The sequence below is a fragment of the Lacerta agilis genome, chromosome 7 (assembly GCF_009819535.1).
Source record: "Lacerta agilis isolate rLacAgi1 chromosome 7, rLacAgi1.pri, whole genome shotgun sequence".
NCBI lineage: Eukaryota > Metazoa > Chordata > Lepidosauria > Squamata > Lacertidae > Lacerta > Lacerta agilis.
The window spans coordinates 9,657,005-9,675,850 of NC_046318.1; the positions used below are offsets into that span (position 1 = coordinate 9,657,005).

The window sequence follows — 18,846 nt, forward strand, 5'->3', positions numbered from 1 at the left end:
CAGAGCACGCCAGGCACGCCTATCCTTCACTGCCTCTCGCAGTTTGGCCAAACTCATGTTAGTAGCTTCGAGAACACTGTCCAACCATCTCATCTTCTGCCGTCCCCTTCTCCTTGTGCCCTCCATCTTTCCCAACATCTGGGTCTTTTCTAGGGAGTCTTCTCTTCTCATGAGGTGGCCAAAGTACTGGAGCCTCAACTTCAGGATCTGTCCTTCTAGTGAGCACTCAGGGCTGATTTCTTTAAGGGTGGATAGGTTTGATCTTCTTGCAGTCCATAGGACTCAAGAGTCTCCTCCAGCACCATAATTCAAAAGCATCAATTCTTCGGCGATCAGCCTTTTTTATGGTCCAGCTCTCACTTCCATACATCACTACTGGGAAAACCATAGCTTTAACTATACAGACCTTTGTCGGTAAGGTGATGTCTCTGCTTTTTAAGATGCTGTCTAGGTTTGTCATTGCTTTTCTCCCAAGAAGCAGGCGTCTTCTAATTTCGTGACTGCTGTCACCATCTGCAGTGATCATGGAACCCAAGAAAGAACCCAAGAAAGCCAAAGTATACAAAGTTCAAACTTCTACTTTTTCGTTTTCTTCTTTCAGGGTGTCTCTTTGAGGGAAAACAGTTCCAGCCTCTATGAGTTCTTCTTGCAGTTGATCCACCATAGCATTCTGAAAATTGAGAAGAAGTAAAGTCTATTTTATTATCATTGGTTACATAAAATTTTCAGGTACCAAAATGTATTAGCCTGGTGGCACATGGCTCATGATTTTTTTCTCCCCAGCAAACCGTGAATGGTAAACCAAAAGCAGACCTTATCTTCCTGATTTTTAGTTTTCTTGGGGCGTGGGGACAAACTGCAAGGACTGCTTCAGACGCAACCCCAAAACCATGGTTTATTTACCTGCTCAAGGTAGGAAGGAGGAGTTTTTAAGCTGAGTTCACAGACTACTTTACCAAATTATAGTTTTTGGCCAGCATTGCTTCTGAATGCAGCCAGTTGGCTGAGGTAATTTCTGAATTCAGAATAAAAGCAACAAAGAACAATCAAGTGTTTGCCAGAATCTTTTCAGCAAAATTAATTGACTCCCCCCTGCTTTCATAATTATGATAAGCCATGGATGCTGTTTCTTCGCATTGATCAGGTGGATGTTGGTCTCTTCAAAGACCAGTTTGGGTTGAAGAATATCATTTTACCTTTGTGTATTTCCTGTTACCATGAGAGCCTGACTTCTATAGGTAGACTACAGTCATCCAATGACTTGTTGTTGTTGTTGTTGTTGTTGTTGTTGTTTTTAAGCACTTCGCACACGATCAGGCCCACTCCTCTTACCACTTCATATGTTCCAGGGTTGACGGTTGCCATTCAAAACTAGTTCCAGGCCTTATATCTCTTCCCCAAGCCTGGGTGGTCTAGACTTTCTCTGTGTTGGGTCCAAAGAACTACTGTGGCTCCATGGTGGCCCTCAGAGAGTGTCTCATCAGGATGGCTCGCTCTCAATAAATGAGTACAAGTGCTTGCTTTGTTAACCTGCAACCGTTTTTTCAGGGCTGACCCTGACTCCTTTCAGATCCCTTCCTTTATGGAGACCTCTGCTGAGTCTATTAGACTGTCGTCCCGAGTGTTGTTGGACTAACAAATATGTTGCTCAGACACGAGGGATTCTGTGAAGTATTTGTAGAAGCATATGATGGATTTGCCATTTGGCCGATAAGTTATTTTTGCTGAAACTATTGACTCTGGGCACAAAAGAGCCATGAATATTTTGGAATTCGCTGGAAAAAAAATTAAGCTCTTGGACGAATATCTGAGGGCGCAGGCGACATGAGCTAGACAAATAAGCTGTCGCCAAGATACACAGCACTGGCTGCGTTTCTGAAGGGTAGGTTTACGTAAGTGATCAAAGCTGACAAGGAGGAAAGATCAAAGTCTTGTCTGAATGCCCCTTCTTCTCTCTCTGTGAATGCTTTCATTTCAGTGTCGTGTTGAATGCAGACTAATGTAGCATTTCATAAGACTCTGCAAAGTGTATTTTCATTGTAAATCCATACAGCTGAGAAGTACAGAAGTGACCGGCAGCACTTTGAGAGCAGCTTCAGAATGTGGCAGGGTACTTTTTCATTTCTGTATGAGATGAACCATTGATCTGTGGGGCTGTCTAGTTCTGCACTATGTGACTGGCAAGACCTTCGGATGTGGCCTTTCCTGGTCCCAGTGCCAGAGAGACACCTAACAGAAGATTCTGGGAACAGGGGACCACGTGCACACGAAACGTGTCCTGCCCAGTCTATCCAGACTGAGGACACCCATTTGGGCAATGCCATTTTGGTTGTCATTTCTCTCCCGGAGTCCACAAGGGTCCTGGGGCTTGAGAATTACTAGCTAGTAACAGAGAATCCAGAATGTTCTCTCTGTGTGTTTTATTGATGTGTGTTTTTGTTTCGTTTTAACAAGGGGGAACCATATTTTAAATGCGATCTTCCGCCCCATGCCTCCACTCGGTTTCTGAAATATAGGCAACTCCCAAGTTTCCACAGAGATTTTGTTCTGCACCTCCGGGCTTGTAACCAAAATCGCGTATATTGGGAGCACCCTGGAGATTCCTCCTGGCTCACGAGGAGAGCCTCCCCAGAGCCAGGGAGAATATCCCAATATACGTGATTTCAGTTGTCTGCCGTCAGCTTTCAGCATTTGTGATGGTGAATTTTTGTTCCCTGATATTTCCTAGGTACTATGTCCAGTGCTGTGGAATCCCCCAGGGCTGCATCTTGTCAACTCTGCTATGCAACCTCTGCTATGGAGACATGGAGGACAAGTTGCTGCGTGGTGTGCAAAGAGATGGGTATGGTAATATTCTGCAACCTGCTATATAATAGTTGTTCCCCCCAAATTCCAAACTCCTGTGTGCTCAAAAAAGCTTCATAGATATTCCACATCAGTTATCCAAGCTTCTACCAGGGAAGACCAACAAGGATAGAAAGGGCATGACGAAGCAAGTGGGTAAAAAGTTGAAATGCGGAAACAGTCTGTGCCAGGTGCCAGGGTTTTGAGTATAAACTAGCTAGCGACACAGGGAACTGCAGTTCTTTGGAAGTGTCTGGGAATCTGACGTAGATTTCCTTGGACCAGCAGTCCATAAAGATTGCTACCTGTAGTGACTTGATGTCAGGCTTTGGGGGATCCTGTCCCTCCCATGGTGGCAGCAAAGAAGCAGATAAAAACAAGAAGAATTCTTACCAGTTAGTTTATTTAATAATCACAGCGAGAGGCAAAGAAATGCAGTGCCTCTCTAGAAAATGGTGTTGCTCTGAGTGAAGCCTGACCCCCACCGTCTGCCTTACCCTATGTCATTCCTGCACCAGCTGATCTGAGCTTTCTGCTGCTGAGATTTCTCTTCTACTACCCTCAATGCCCACCTAGTCCTGGGAGAGGGAGGGTCAGAAATGCTCTCCAAAGACACTGAGTCTTTCAGCTTTCTCTCCCCCAGTGCTGCTGCTTCCTCCTGCTCCTCTCTCGATATTTCCCAGCTTTCCCCCTCTGCGGCCTCTGAACTATGTCCTTCTGCCAACCACTGTTCTAAATCTATACTGTCCTCCTGTTCCCTGGAAGGTTAAGGAGAAGGGGAGGCACCATTCCTCCTCAGTCCAGCCCCTGACACTTGGTTGCCCAGTGGTGTAAGTTTTTCACCCATTACAGGAAACGTGAACTCATTTTACGTCAAACATGAGCAGCACCAGGTCCTCAGTAAACTGCCGGATGGAACTACAGTCGTACCTGGAACTCTAATGTTTTGGCTCCTGAACGCCACAAACCCGGAAGTGATTGTTGCGATTTGTGAACGTTCTTTTGGAAACCAAAAAACCAACGGGGCTCCTGTGGCTTCTGGAGCTTCCTGCAGCCATTCAGAAGCCACAATTTGGTTTTCAAATGTTTTGGAAGTCAAACCGACTTCCGGAATGGGTTCTGTTCAACTTCCAAGGTACAACTGTACCCTGATTTCTCCTCGTGTTTTTTAAAAAAGAGAGAGAGTATGCTCTTACTCTCTATTTTATGATTTGGAATTTATATTTAAGCATTTTTAGCTGCATTTTGGTAATGTATGTGGTGCTTCTTAAACTGCTTTGATGCTATTGCCAAGAAGCAGTGTACACATCATTCATTATCAGTAATCATCTCCATCCATCCTCAGATTAACTTTATGGGAACGGAGGTCCGGGGTGTGTGTGTGTGGAGACAATCATTCCCCACATTGTCCTGCTTTGAGAGCTCATAAAAATGTAAAATGTTCTTCTAGGTGCATGTTCTGTGCCCAATGGCTAATTAATAAGCTGGTCAGCTTATACAGCTCTTAAATAAATTGGAACGGCACAAACTCATTTCCCCAAATAGATTCCATAATAATCTTGGTAATAAAAGCAACACTCCTACTTAACACAGTGTAAATTTTTATTTTGGCAACGCAGGCCCGTTTTAACACGTTTTTAAAATTCACATTTCAGGGTGCTGATGCGATTGACAGATGACTTTTTGCTTGCCACGCCTCATTTGACAGAAGCAAAAGCATTTTTGAGGTACGGTCTAAAAAAGTATGCAAGTTTGATCAATTGAGTCTCCTTCTATGCACAAAGGAATGGAAAGAAATCTGCCCTCGTTCTGCTGTTTCTCTTTCATATTCTTAGTGATGAGTTGATCCTAGGAACCATAGCCATGTATGTATATGCTCCTGTTCCACAAACGTGCAGATAAAGCTGTGAATGTGGTGTTCATTTCTCCATTTCCAGAGAACCTTGGCTTTGTGTGTGTGATTTTAGGCTTGTGAAGACTTGCTTGAAGAAGTACGTTCATCGTGCCTGTTGACGTCTCAGCTGCCTCCCCGGCTTCTGAATATGGGTCTTGCCCTGAGTAACTCCTTCCTTCTCCCCATGCCTATGAACTGGCATCGTTTATAAACCATAGGAAAATAAGTCCGGAAGTTCTAATACTTTGGCATACAGCCCTGCTTAAAACAAACAATTGTAATGAGGCTTGCAAGAGGGCAATCTTAATAATCCACTTAAAATTATTTACAGCTTATTTTTGCTATTAAAAAGCCATGTTCTGTCATAGAACAAAAGTAAGACTGCGGGAGACAGTGTAAAAATGCAACTGTGTAAATAACATTCCTAACCCACACATTTTCATTAATTTAGGACTCTGGCCATGGGCGTTCCAGAGTATGGCTTTGTCATAAACCCAGGAAAAACAGTAGTAAATTTTCCAGTTGATAAAGATATCCCGGGATGTTCAGCGTTCAAACAATTACCAGCTCGCACTGTAATCCCATGGTGTGGATTGTTAATTGATACACACACCCTTGAAGTTTATTGTGATTACTCCAGGTAAATGAGAATAATATTTACTATCGTGTTAGGACAGCATACTGTAATCAGTGTGGACTAATCAATTACAGTTGATTAAATTATTTTAGTTGATTAGCCAGTGGGGGCTAACTTTACTTAGACCGGTGGACACAAGTTGTGGAGATCAGTGGGGTGGGTGGGGCTGTAATGAAAGAATTGGGATCCATTCTTGTAACCTTCCAACAAGTTTCCAGCCTGGTATTATTTTTTACCCTGAATTGCACCAAACTTACCAGGCCCAGTTGGTTGGGCTGGAAGTATTGGGCGCATTGCCTCTTCAGTTGGCAAGCATGCACTGTTTGTGGTTAAACTTCCCTTTTGATTATACCAGTTGGGAAATGGTTACTGATTTGCGGTTTTATTTTTATTTTTTTTAAAAGAGCATTAGATATTTCCTCCCCAGATGTGCATATGTAAAGCAGGTGACTTTTTGTGTTCTTACTGCAAGCCAGCAGCAGTATTTTAAACAAAGATAAGATGCTGTAACGTCATTAAAATTCTGAGTTTTTTTGGTGTGGTTTTTTTTGCACACCAAAGGACCTGTGATTGTGGAGTTTTGAAGGCTTGACAGAATAGAAGGCACCCATGTTTCTCTGCATGTTGCATAACAGAAATGCATGTCTCTTGAGATTGTATAGCAGTGAACAAAAAGAGAAATTAAGCAGGCCAACTTCAGACCATCCCTGTAGTAGGAAAAATCTAACCTGGTTGCATCAGAAAGCTACATAACTTCTGCCTCTTCTTCCCTTTATCACTCCTCCATCTCCTCGCTCCCCAATTGCAGTTATGCCTGTACATCTATCAGGTCAAGCCTCTCGTTCAACTCGAGCAACAAAGCCGGTGTGAGCATGAGAAATAAGCTGCTAGTAGTCCTGCAGCTGAAATGCCACAGTTTATTTTTGGATTTACAGGTAAGACAATTGTGACGCATGGGAGAAGCCTTTCAGGCTGAACATTTCCAAATGTGCAGCATACTCTGAGCCTTCCAACACTGGTGCAATTCCTGTTCCTTTGGATTTCTGCAAGAAATACTGCAATCCATTTAATTTTTATGTATATTTTAAAAATTAAGCCATAAACGGTGACCTTTTTTTTTTTACTCACTCCCCCACCCCACCCCAATTATTTCTCCTCTCTAAATTTAGATCAATAGCCTTAGGACTGTTTGCATTAATATCTTCAAGATACTTCTGCTGCAAGCCTACAGGTACGTGTGATAATTTTCAAAGCTTCATACCATGCAATGCCACTGGAAGGCGCTGTGAGTTAAGAAAATGCAATGTTTCACCTTCCATTGTTGCCTTTTGTTGTGCTGCGACCGGTCATTTTAAAGGTCCCCATGCACTAGGGTTTCTAAACCACTTATATATATATATATATCTCCCCACCACCATAATGTTAAAAACACCCAGAACCTTTAACTCTGTTTTAATGTTTCAGCATCAGATGGCAGTTCTATAGATCTAGGAAACGCAAAACATCTGTTTTTCAATTAGTGTTATAATTTCAGTGCCGATGCAAGTTGCAAGTTCCTCCAAACAATCCACTTTCCTTTAGCTCTTATCTTTAAAATCACAGTATATCCTAATTATTGATGGTGATGCTCAGTGATGGAAACTACAGTGGTACCTCGGTTTTTGAACAGCTTAGTTTACGAACAACCTGGAACCCAAACGCTGCAAAACCGTAAGTGGGTTTTCCAGTTTTCGAACTTTTTTCCAGAAGCCGAACATGCTCCGTTTTGAGTCCTGAGCTTCTGTTTTTACTGTTGCACAGCTAATTTACTCCCCCCCCCTTGTAATTCAAGCCTTCCGTTTCCGATTGCAGTGTTCTGAGGTGATATTTGGAGCTTATATTTGGTGCTTTTGTTTTTGCTATTTATTTTGCGTTTGTTTGTTTGTTTTGGAGGCTTTTTCGGTTAATTTGTTTTTATGGCTGTGTGGAACCCAGTTCAGCTACTGATTGAAAGATTGATTGATTGTGTGACTGCGGAAATGGATAAAAGCCCCCCATCCAAACAATAACTACCATCAGTGCAGGTAAGGAATTTTTTATCATCTACAGTACTGTTTTGTTTATTTTATAGTACAGCACATTGTTTATTCTTTCCATTTTATGGATCAATGGTCTTGTTAGATAGTAAAATTCATGTTAGATTGCTGTTCTAGGGGTTGTTTTTAAAAAAGCCTGGAACGGATTAATCCGTTTTGCATTACTTTCTATGGGAAAGCGCGCCTTGATTTTGGAACGGACTTCCGTAACGGATTAAGTTTGAGAACCAAGGTACCACTGTAATACAGAAGATCAGAATCTGATGTAAATTCACTTAAATTGAAACAAAAGCAAAGGGTGTGTAGCTGCACTTGCTCAACATCCGTGCCTTTGTTCCCCGATACCTCTGCCTCTTCAGCATGTAATTCATTAACATTAAAAAAAAAATCTGGAACATTATGTCTAGCTGAACTCTGCCAGGACTTTGACCTGTTCTCTTTCAGCCTTGTCGTTGTGCGTTAGACTTCCTGTCTTCACTTTCTGAGGTTCTGATTATCTTTTTAATGACTTTGTAAAGTGTAAGCATCTTTCCTCCTGCAAGGGGTTTCCCCTGCCCCCGGCAAACGCATTCTTATCGCACAGAACATACACTTTGGTCAAGGCCAAATGGGAACGGCTTGGGTGTCACTGGAAACCACCCGGGTTAGCTTTTTAATCTCAGCGTCATTTTGTTCTTCTGTGCAACAGCTGTCAAGGACGGTGGCAGAGATTCCAGTCTGCCTGCACACTATAAATTTAAAGCACGTGGTTTTCCTCAAAGAATCCTGGGTGCTATTAAGGGTGCTGAGAATTGCAGCTCATTGAGGGGTAAAGTACTGCAGTTCCCAGGATTCTTGCGGGGGGGGGAGTCATGTGCCTTAATTTTATGGTGTGTACACAGCCCCCCAGACCATGAGGAGGTCTCTTGAAAAGAAACAAATATGGTGTATAAAGGCTGAACAAGAAGAGAAGAAGAAGAGTTTGGATTTGATATCCCGCTTTATCACTACCCGAAGGGAGTCTCAAAGCGGCTAACATTCTCCTTTCCCTTCCTCCCCCACAACAAACACTCTGTGAGGTGAGTGGGGCTGAGAGACTTCAAAGAAGTGTGACTAGCCCAGGGTCACCCAGCAGCTGCATGTGGAGGAGCGGAGACGCGAACCCGGTTCACCAGATTACAAGTATACTGCTCTTAACCACTACACCACACTGGTGACACTGTATTTTTCCCTCAAACAGCTGCCTGGTTTCATTCTTTACAAGGCCCGCTTACAAAACGCAGACTCCTCTTACTGCTGAATTCGGTAGAATTTAATTCTTCACGGAGCTGAGATTCTCTGCATATTTAAGTGGGCTTTAAACCACTGAAAGCTTCTTCTTTTTCAATTCCAGGTTTCATGCGTGTGTCCTCCTGCTTCCTTTTAACCAGCAAGTTAAAAATAATCCCAGTTTCTTCCTGACGATAATCTCTGACACTGCCTCATGTTGCTTCTCTTTACTAAAAGCCAAAAATGCAGGTAGGTGAAAGAAATATACTAAGACCACAGCCCTTGGGGAACAGTTACTTACTGGTGTGGTTCTTCTGACTGAACGTTTCTTGCTTAGGACCAGACTAGACATGACATTAAGCATCTCACTGAAAGTTGCATCCTTCTCTCTCTCTCTCTCTCTCTCTCTCTCTCTCTTTTTAAACCCCTCTCTAAATAGCCACAGGGGGCAGAATGTAATAGGAGAAGAATGGGAATGTTGTGGATAGTAGGAGAGGATATATTGATTAAATATTATCCTTCCTCACTCACGCTAGTGAGTTGGTGGCAGAACACATTACCTGTACATCACCGGAAGCTAATTGGTAGATTTGTTAGAATCTCTTGTTAAGCAATCCAGTCTGGCTTGTCCAGATTGGGTTGTTGCTGGTAAATTCCCCTTTGATTCCCTCTTGAAAACAATACTGACACAATAGCCTTCTTTTAAGAATAAGAAGAAGTTTACTTACTTTCAGTTCACAGTTGGATCCCTGAAAGGCAGGCTTTAGTTTGTAGTTACAGAAGAAAGTGTGAGTTCATCCCACGTGGGGAATGAGCCCATGTGCTGCTGGCTGAGATCCAGCAGACAGCAAAGGAGCATCAAGAAGAGTCGAGAGAGAGAAGGGAAGGTGGCTGCATGACAGCCCCTTTTGTAGGGTCTGCCAGGGTCACGCCAATCTACCTGGTCACACGCAGGGGGAGGATGCTCCAGACCAGGTGAGACGGGAAGTCCACCTGGCTGGAGCAACATTCCCCTGCATGTCCACTCTAGGCAAACAGGAAATGTTATACTTGACTGCAACAGTGATGTTACATCCCACAAGAAGTGTGATGTTAAAGACGGACCAGTTGAATGCTTTCATCCTGTTTTCACAAGCTGCTGTTTTGGTTGGGCTGTGGGAAGCAGCCTCATTTCCTGCCCCACTTCCTTTGCCCAACCTGTGTCCTCCAGATGCTGTTGGACTGCAAGTCCCATCAGCCCCAGCCATCATGACCAGTGGCCAGGGTCAATGCAGGCGATAATCCCCACAGTGTCTAACTGGGGCAGATACGACGGATGCTATAAGGATGTGCTTTTTCCTCTCACACACACATTTTAATTGCCTGGCACCTCAGTCCTTTTAACTGAAGATGGTAGCAGTTGAATCTAGGAAATTGTATCTGCAATTAAGTCTTCCTCAAATTCAAGTTACTTTTTCAGGGCGGTAGAGCGGGGCAAGGAGATGTTGAAGAGGAAGGGATCTGTGTGAGAGACAGATTAGTTTTTCTTAAGGTGTGAGGCTGAGGAAGGTGGGATCTACCCCTGGTGAGAGCTGGGAAGGCTCAGGAACAAGATTGGCACTGAGTAGATGGCAATGATCAGGTAGACATTGACATTGTCCACCAGAGGAGGGTTTTGAAGATTAAAATAGAAGGCTGACAGAATAATATTTGTGTGTGTGGTGTGTGTGTGTGTGTGTGTGTTTGGTTTGGTTTTCTTTTTCCTTCATTCTTTTTTCTTTTCTTCTTACTCTTTTTATTTATTTTTAGATATTCAATCTGCTTGGTTTTTGTTGTATTATATGTTGAAAACTTTTAATAAAATTGATTATTTAAAAAAAAGAATATAAAATCTCTTCACTAAACAAGCTCAGGTCTTTCTTTCTTGCTTGCTTTATCCCTAGATATAACTTTTTCTCCTGCTGGTGGTTCAGTGGCGCTCACATATAAAGCTGTGCAATGGCTCTGCTATCGTGCCTTCAGTGTGAAATTAGGAAATCACAGAGTTATTTACAAGTGTCTTCTTGTACCACTACGACAATGTAAGTACCTCTCTGCTTCATGCCAAGACATGCAATTGCTGTTCATGTCACTTAATTTTCCTTTCCAACTGAAAACTGTTAAGTTTATTCTTGAAGTGACTCTTTAATTTAGTTTCTGTTATCATTATTCTTGACAATGCGGGGGTGGGAGTAGGGAATAACTATGGATGCTTTTGAGAAATTTGGATATTGCTGGGTCGGAAAATGCCAGTACAGGTGACTCTCAACTTACGCGGGCGTTATGTTCCGGGGATAGTGCATAAATTGTGTATAGTCAAAACACATTGGGTTCAACGGCGAGTGGGACTGCCAAAGTCTCTCCCCACCTGCACCCCCTGAACAACTGCCCCCTTGGGGAAAAAAATCTAAAATGTCAAACACGTGAAGCTGAATGCACTAAGTTGCGACTTTTCTGAAGAAGCCTAATGTCTTCTAAGTCATTTGAAATATTTATGGATACACTTTTAGTGCATTCAAGATATGTGGATTTTATGATGTCAAGCTGATACTGCTCTGATTGGGACATCTTATCTGTATAGTCACTGGCATAGTTCTTGCAATAAAAGCTAATCTGTTATACGTATCTGAGATTCTCGAGGGCATTGAACTATTTTTAAAGAGCCTTGTTGCAGAGCCATATAATTCCTTTTTATATATATTGGAGATGGGCAGAAGAAGTTTATGGTCAAACTACAAAACCTTCTCCCCCCAGGTGGCAGTGATGGTCTCCAAATTGGCTGCCTTTAAAAGAGGATTAGACAAATTCATGGGGGAGGAGATGGGTACTAGCCGTTATGACTATTGCTCTCCCTCCACCGTGGGAAGCAGAATTGCTTCCTAATACTGGAAACCACAGGAGGGGGGGGTGCTTCAAGTACCGAGGAAGCCTGCTCCCCATCACGTGCAGTTTCAAAACGTCCTTGCAGGGATGGGGTGTGCCAATGTGCCATGCGGGCCAGAGGCATTGCATTGGCAAAAAATGGCCGCCCTCCTTTTAAAAGACAGGCTGCAGAACACCCAATAACCCTGTTCGGAATGATTTCTCTATCGGAGCAGCAATTGGTTGATTTTTAGCATTCATCTTTTCAGGTGAAATACGGTTGCTCCGGCAAATTCCAGAAGCTTCTGTACAGCTCCTGAAGAAAGTGACAGAACCATCACTGTATGAAGATTTCAAAGCCATTCTGGATTGATAGATGCAGTCCTATTGTAGGTAAACTGATTTATTTTTCCTTTTTAAAGGAAAAAGAAATAAATAGCTAAATCAACCTCCTGTATCTCAAAGCAGGAAAAATGTAGTAAGTTGGTGCCTGAAAGTACGCTTAGTGCCATGAATACAGGAGCTCAAAGCGATCTTTTAAAAATATTTTATCAGCAAAGTAATTAATGGGATATTGTCCATTTTTATTTCTATACCTGGAATTGTCAGGGGGAAATATATTTTTCTGTAATGCAACAATGGTGAGATGCCTATGCTGGTATCTTGCCTAAAAAGTGATCTATGGCTGCAAGTTTCTGTGTTCCATTCACAAAGCCTTGTAAATTGTTTTTAAAAATGTGACTTCTGTTTTAAAAATTCGGTAGCACATTATTTTATCATTGTGGCTGTCAGAACCATGTGGTTTTCCTTAAACCTTGCTGAGCAATCCTCAAATTATTTGCATTCTTGAGACTGTTACTGTATTGCACATGGCCTTTCAGCAAGAACAGTTGTTGTATCTTTCTTGGCAATGGCCCATTCATTTGGTAAACCTGAATAATCTGTATGAAGGATGAATGGCTGAGATATAAATAAAGTACTGATTCTCTCCAAACTAGTTTTTGTTTCTACAAATAAATGGCATGTAGAGGAAATCATAAAAAAGACCCAGATCTCCAATTTAGAAAATACAACTTGTGACTTAATGGATTGTGTCTTCTAAATTCCAGTTATGATATATATACATGTATATAGCTCAATCAGTCATAAGGGTAGTGCTTGAAAAGATCCTTACTGTGGAATTACTATGTTCTGTCTATTTATGTTTTGGAGGGTGTCCACATAATGTCATCATTTTGTAACCAGCCCCTAGCAGTTTCCCCCTTTCTAAATCTAATGTACCGAATGGCCTTAGGCAAAGCAGTTTCTTTCAGTCTCAGCCCCCACACCTGCAATATAGGGATAAAAATGTGGACCTGCCTTTCATGGCTGGCATAGTAAGATTTACAAGATAATAATTATGTGTTATGCATAATGAACATTCCTGAGTGCTATATATAAAGATGAATTTATTTAGAAAATGGTTTTACATAGAAATCCTTACATTCTTACTGATTGAATACCTTCAACTTGAGGGCACATTTAATGGTCAGGACAGGATGGGGAAAACAAGGGTGACCAGATCGCTGAAACGAAAGTTAAGATCAGGTGCTACCAGTGCTGGTATCTGGATGTATTCTTTGTAGCCGTTTCTTTCTCAACACGATTCTCCAAAGTTGGTAAATGGCTCCAAAAGGGATCATCAAGCATGGTGCACATTCCAGCATCTCAGAGACGACGACAGCCCAGATAGGATACTTTTTTGACTCTTTTGCAGGAAAGTTTTCCTTTGTGAGAAACAAATGTATTGCATGAAAGCCACGCTAAACAGCACAGTCTTCTATGTGCTTACTCAGAAGTAAATCCCATCAGGTTAAATGGGGATTGCTCCCAGGTAAATGAGGACAGGAATTACAGCTGTTTAATACTTCAAAGTGGGAGCTAAGCAAAGGTTGGCAATGTTCCAAAAGGGAAAGGGAAGACTCCAGAGTTGCATGCAGTGTAGGGCTAAGACTATGGCTTCATCAGCACAAGGATGTCTCCTCACATGATGGGATGTTCTTCTCCTCTTCTCCCCTTGTGCACCCCAAGCAAATTTTGGGATGCCATGGGAGGAGGAAAGGTGAAGAAAGTCCCATTGTGCTAGTGGCAATCCTCTGTGTCTTGTGTCTGGGACTTGTCAGTGTCTGCATGGTTGACTAGCTAGGAACCACATGGACACGACCTTGAGTTCCATAAGTAAATACTGTACTTTTTGCAGCTGATGTCCTGTTGTGATAGGTTGTTGTTGGCATCCATCTGTCTTGGGAGACAGTGGAAGAGTTTGCAGGTAAAGCCCAAACCATTAGAGAGGAATTCTGTGCTTAAGCAGAGCAACTTTATCAATTCAGGAATTTATAGCTGTAAGATTGGAATAAGAGCTCAAACCCCCCCCCCAATGCATGCACATTAGGAAAAGACTGGTAATTACTTATATAAAGGTAACTTACATAATTTGGGTTCCACACTTTGTAGCTTGAAGGTGGCTCAAGAAGTACATAGGACAAAAAAATTAGGAGCATTACCCCTGGGGAGAAATATTGCCACGTTGCCTTCCAATAGCCTTTTAGTGGTCTTCCTGTCATCTCTTCCACATCTGCACTGAATCTGTTAATGAAATGGATACATTTAGTGAGTGATCTGTGGGCAATTCACTTGCATGTAACCTTATCATAAATGAAGCCAGTTAAACTTCCATTTCTGCTTCTCCTCTGACCGCATGCATGCTCATCATTTGATGAATGCAGAAACAAGTAGAGCAGCTACATAAGCATCACTCAAAAGAGGGAAACACAAACAAAAGAGGATTCAGGCTGGCGTAAAACGTTTATGTGCTAATTTAGAAATGATTTCTGTCACTGAAATAGAAATGTATTACATGTCTCCATAGTGGGGGAAACTGACAGCTAGCCTGTTCCATCTCCTTTCCAGGTGTTAACTGGTGTGGATTTGAACCACTGACCTTCTGATTGGCAAGCCCAAGAGGTTCTGTAGTTTAGACCACAGCGCCACTTACCTGGGACCTTAGTCCCACTGAATACAATGGAATTTATTTTTGCGCCGGCGAACATGGGATTATATACTTCAAATACAATAACCAGGTATATCTTGCTGCACTAGGCCAGTAAGAGATCTGGCAGACACCCTCACTTTTGACTTTAGTGCTTCTCTTAAAGATCGTTTTATGCCATCAGGCCTTCGTTGCTGTTTAATGTTTTGATTAGCTAGCCACTTCCCATAATTATTGGTACTGCTTGTAACTGTATGCTAAGGGACGCACGGGTGGTAGTTTCCACATAAATGGGGGAGCAGGCTGGGGGTGGGGGGGCAAGGCACTATAAAATCCTGATTTGCATTACAAGATGTAGGTGGATTAGCCTAGCTTCTCCATAGTGTGTTCATTTCTTAATAGAAATGCTTACTTATGATTACGGCCTCACGTGTTCATCTGCCTTGAGTTGCTTGTGTGAGTTAAATGCTGCAAAAAGTACTTTCAGTAGTAAAGAACTCACAAATTCAGCAAAAAACACAGGCTTTGCTCAGAAAGCTATTAGCAGCTGGGAATCAAGTCTCCAAGAGCTGAGCTGTTAATGAGGAAGTCCTCAGTTCAAATCTTATTTCTGCAGTGAATTCTCTAGGTGGGTCTACTGCATAGGGTTGTCTGAGACATTTTAGAGGAAGGACATTGAAATGTTATTTGAATGCTAACTTTGTTAATAAGGATTAATGCTGATGTTGTTACAATACAGCAACCAGCACCTAAGGGCTTATCCATATACATATGCAAAGAAACATTACCTTTTCATTCCATAAATAAATACAACACCGATCACTTCAAAGAAAGCAATGACGAGCAAAGGCATGGTCCCTGCAAAGGCATCAAACATCTCAAGCCAGTAGCTTCCTGATCTCAGAGTAAAAACCAGGCCCAGCAGAAAGGCAGAAAGGCATATTAAACCTAGAGACAAGAACATAATTTGTCACTCAACACAAAGGAAATAAAAGAAAACCTAACCAGTGGTGTTTAGATGTGTGTTTATAGATGTTCCGTTCTTGCCAAACACCCATGTTTTGCCGCTCACCGATCCTCCTTAACGGTTAATGGGTGCAATCTGGCATCATTAAAACTAGTTTCTGCTCAACAGACTATTGTTATTGTTGCTATTACTATTTGTTAATGTATATACCACACTTCGGAGATCTCAAGGCGGTTTCACAAGATAAAAATACAGGATAAAAGCACAAAATACCGGTAAATAGAACAAAATCGATACAATAACCCCCACTCCCACAAACGCGTTTAAAAGGCCATAGAATTAGCCCGAGGCCTGGTTGAAGAGGAACGTTTTTTTGCCCGGCACCTAAAGATGTATAATGAAGGCACCAGCCGAACCTCTCTGGGGAGGTTAATGAATCTGGAAAGAATGTATCTCGAAACAACAGTAGCAGCTAAGAGAATGAGCAATGAGCTAGGATGTTCCCCCATTGAAACACTGTATCGCCCACGAACTTTATCTCAGCTCCCATCTGCAATACGATACGATAATCTTTATTGTCATTGTCCCATACAGAACAACGAAATTGGAAAATCTACACCTGGTTAGCCCCCTAAAAACTCTGATGCCCCACAACTAAATACAGGTACTCCCTTAGAGACTGCCTTACACTGCGTTTAAAACCAAAATAGCTTTTGGATAGAAACTTTCTCAGGCGGCTTGTCCTGGTCTTTATAACCCTGTACCTTCTTCCAGAAGGCAGAAGCTGAAAGAGATCATTTCCGGGGTGCACACTATCCTGCACTGTCTCTGCAGCTTTCTTATGGCACCTGGAGGCATAGATTTGATCCAAAGTGGGAAGAGTGCACCCAATTATTCTCTCCACAGTCTTTACAACCGTGGACAGCATTGTTAACAGAGATAATGTTAACCTGTTGTTGTTTACGATTGCTGAAATAATGTATGACAAGCAGTTTGAACTGAGTAAAGCACCATATAAATCTTGAACATGGTTATCAACAAGGAAAGGATTTGAGGAAGATGCCTTACCACATACAGCCTCCTTGCATATGTATCTAGACACAAAGCGAGATTCTGTGAGAGGCGTCAAGATACTTTGAATAAATCCAAACATGGAAGATATACCAAGACTGAACAGCATGAGAAAAAACAGAATCGCCCAAGCGTTCGATCCAGGCATCTTAAGGACAATTTCAGTGAACAGAATAAAGGCCAAGCCGGGTCCAGAAACACTCTGCAAAATTCACAAATAATGGTAAAATCTGTCAGATTCATTTCTAAATGTCATTCTAATGCAGAAGCAAAATGTTATATTACTCAACATTTAGCCATCATCAGGAATAAGATACAGTCATTACCGATGTCAAGTTCTTATTGGGGTGGGTGGGGAAAACAAAAAACCCTCTTGACCATGACCTTTGTCACCTGAGCTGTAAATTTTTAGGACTCACCATGTTTTAGTGGTATTAAGTGGCTGTAATCTGCTTTTAGTGTTGCATTTTAAATTGTTGTCACTTGCCCTGGGAGCTAAGGGTGAAGGAAAGGTGATGAAATAGTAGTAAAACAGCCACCTAAGCTCACAGGTTGCTTTCTGTGGTTCTTTGAGTGCTCACACAATACGCGCAGACACAGGTATGGTTTCTGTGTGTCTCTGCAGAACCATAAGGGGAAACTTCTCAAGCTGGACTAGGATTTGGGTGGGGACCTGTGGTGTAGTGGTTAAGAGTGGTAGACTCGTAATCTGGGGAACCGGGTTCGTGTCTCCACTCCTCCACATGCAGCTGCTGGGTGACCTTGGGCTAGTCACACTTCTCTGAAGTCTCTCAGCCCCACTCACCTCACAGAGTGTTTGTTGTAGGGGAGGAAGGGAAAGGAGAATGTTAGCCGCTTTGAGACTCCTTCGGGTAGTGAAAAGCGGGATATCAAATCCAAACTCTTCTTCTTCTTCTTCTTCTTCTTCTTCTATGTGCAAGCATAGTGGGGGGGGGGTAGGTAGATTGTGTTTCTTTGGAGATAATTAGGCAAACAACCTGTGGTCTCTGTGCACTCATACATATGGGTAGAGTAACGAGCTAGTGTACCAGAGGCAGAGTTGCTTGTATGAAGCCAAAGAGATAAACACAGCACTTCTGAAAGAATTTCCTGCCTGGGTCATCACATCAATGCTAGCTGAAGAGCCAGGGCTGTGACCACCTTGCAGCATGGCAGAGGTCCAGCAGAGAAACACTACAGAAAAATGCAGTGGAAGCTGCAGAAGCCTTCATGGAATGTTACCAGACCCATTCCAGGGAAGGAAGCCCCATTCATTCATAGCAATGCAAGTACGATACCTTATCAAGGAAATGCCTGCGATCACAAGTTGCCAGTTTGAGAGATGCAAGTTTATTGATGTCTGTTCCGTTCAAGTAACTGAGCCAAAATGTGCTGCTGTCTACAGTGATGTTGTCCTTCCTGAATACCTTGGTGATGTATTTAACATTTCTGTCAGTAAAGTCAGGAATGATATGAATTATTTGCATTGCCACAGTCCCTAAGAAAAACAACAGCAATTTGCTTTGAATAGGGGCAGGCCAGGGGCAGAAAGGGTTTATGCGCAACCACTGACCCGGAGCGCAACCCCCACACAAAAAGGAAGTTGCCTGTATGTCTGAATATGCACATGGAACATGCAGGGTTCTATACTTTGTGTTCTATGCTACAATCCCTTTTTAAAGTATTTTTATTGAAGATTTTCTTGATTTACAAAGGTATGTGCAATGTCTCTCTCGTATTTTTTCCATGTAACATTTTTACAAATAAGTTTCGTTTGTTGAGACATTAGGAAGAAAAGGGGGAAAGAGGCGGGCGGGATGGGGAGATGGGTGGGGTGGGGTGACAATGCTTCTATTTTATTTAATATGTGTAGGGTTTGGTGTCAGCGGTTTGTGCAGGTTCTCTGTTGTTCACTTGTGCTCCTTTGGTGGTGAGAGAGGTTGGGGTTGGCGTAGGGTGTGATTGTTCATTTGTGGTTGGCCGTAGTCAGAAACATCATAACCAGACACTGGAGCGACCTGTCAGGAGTAAGCATGGGCCAATGGTACCAAGTAGTATGGGAAACAGCCCTACTAGAAAAACTAACCAGGAAGCTGAAACTGGCACGGGGACAAATAGAAGAAGATGCCTTCACCCCGGTATGGTTCCCCTTCATCACACACACAGCCCAACAAGACAATGACAGAAATCTACTGACAGCAT

The 18,846-nt window shown here is 42.5% G+C and overlaps 2 protein-coding genes across 3 annotated transcripts in view; one reads left to right on the top strand and one right to left on the bottom strand.

Annotated features, from left to right (window-relative positions):
• TERT (telomerase reverse transcriptase) overlaps positions 1-18,846 on the top strand; it is a 51,040-nt gene that overhangs the window by 12,261 nt on the left and 19,933 nt on the right. The window contains exons 8-16 of one of the 2 annotated variants that reach the window (XM_033154329.1): positions 602-687; positions 2,729-2,842; positions 4,500-4,571; positions 5,190-5,378; positions 6,184-6,310; positions 6,545-6,606; positions 8,823-8,947; positions 10,621-10,758; positions 11,848-11,967. In XM_033154329.1, coding sequence (XP_033010220.1) covers positions 602-687; positions 2,729-2,842; positions 4,500-4,571; positions 5,190-5,378; positions 6,184-6,310; positions 6,545-6,606; positions 8,823-8,947; positions 10,621-10,758; positions 11,848-11,951 — 1,017 coding nt within the window. In that variant the 3' untranslated portion in view covers positions 11,952-11,967. Of the gene's footprint in view, positions 1-601; positions 688-2,728; positions 2,843-4,499; positions 4,572-5,189; positions 5,379-6,183; positions 6,311-6,544; positions 6,607-8,822; positions 8,948-10,620; positions 10,759-11,847; positions 11,995-18,846 lie in introns of those variants that run through there. The other variant, XM_033154328.1, reaches the window with a different exon arrangement.
• Positions 12,434-18,846, bottom strand: part of LOC117049679 (sodium-dependent neutral amino acid transporter B(0)AT3-like) — a 41,088-nt gene continuing 34,675 nt past the window's right edge. Inside the window, exons 8-12 of the mRNA XM_033154488.1 lie at positions 17,943-18,093; positions 16,642-16,846; positions 15,395-15,554; positions 14,028-14,203; positions 12,434-12,585 (exon numbers count right to left, since the gene is read on the bottom strand). Coding sequence (XP_033010379.1) covers positions 12,434-12,585; positions 14,028-14,203; positions 15,395-15,554; positions 16,642-16,846; positions 17,943-18,093 — 844 coding nt within the window. The remainder of the gene's footprint in view (positions 12,586-14,027; positions 14,204-15,394; positions 15,555-16,641; positions 16,847-17,942; positions 18,094-18,846) is intronic.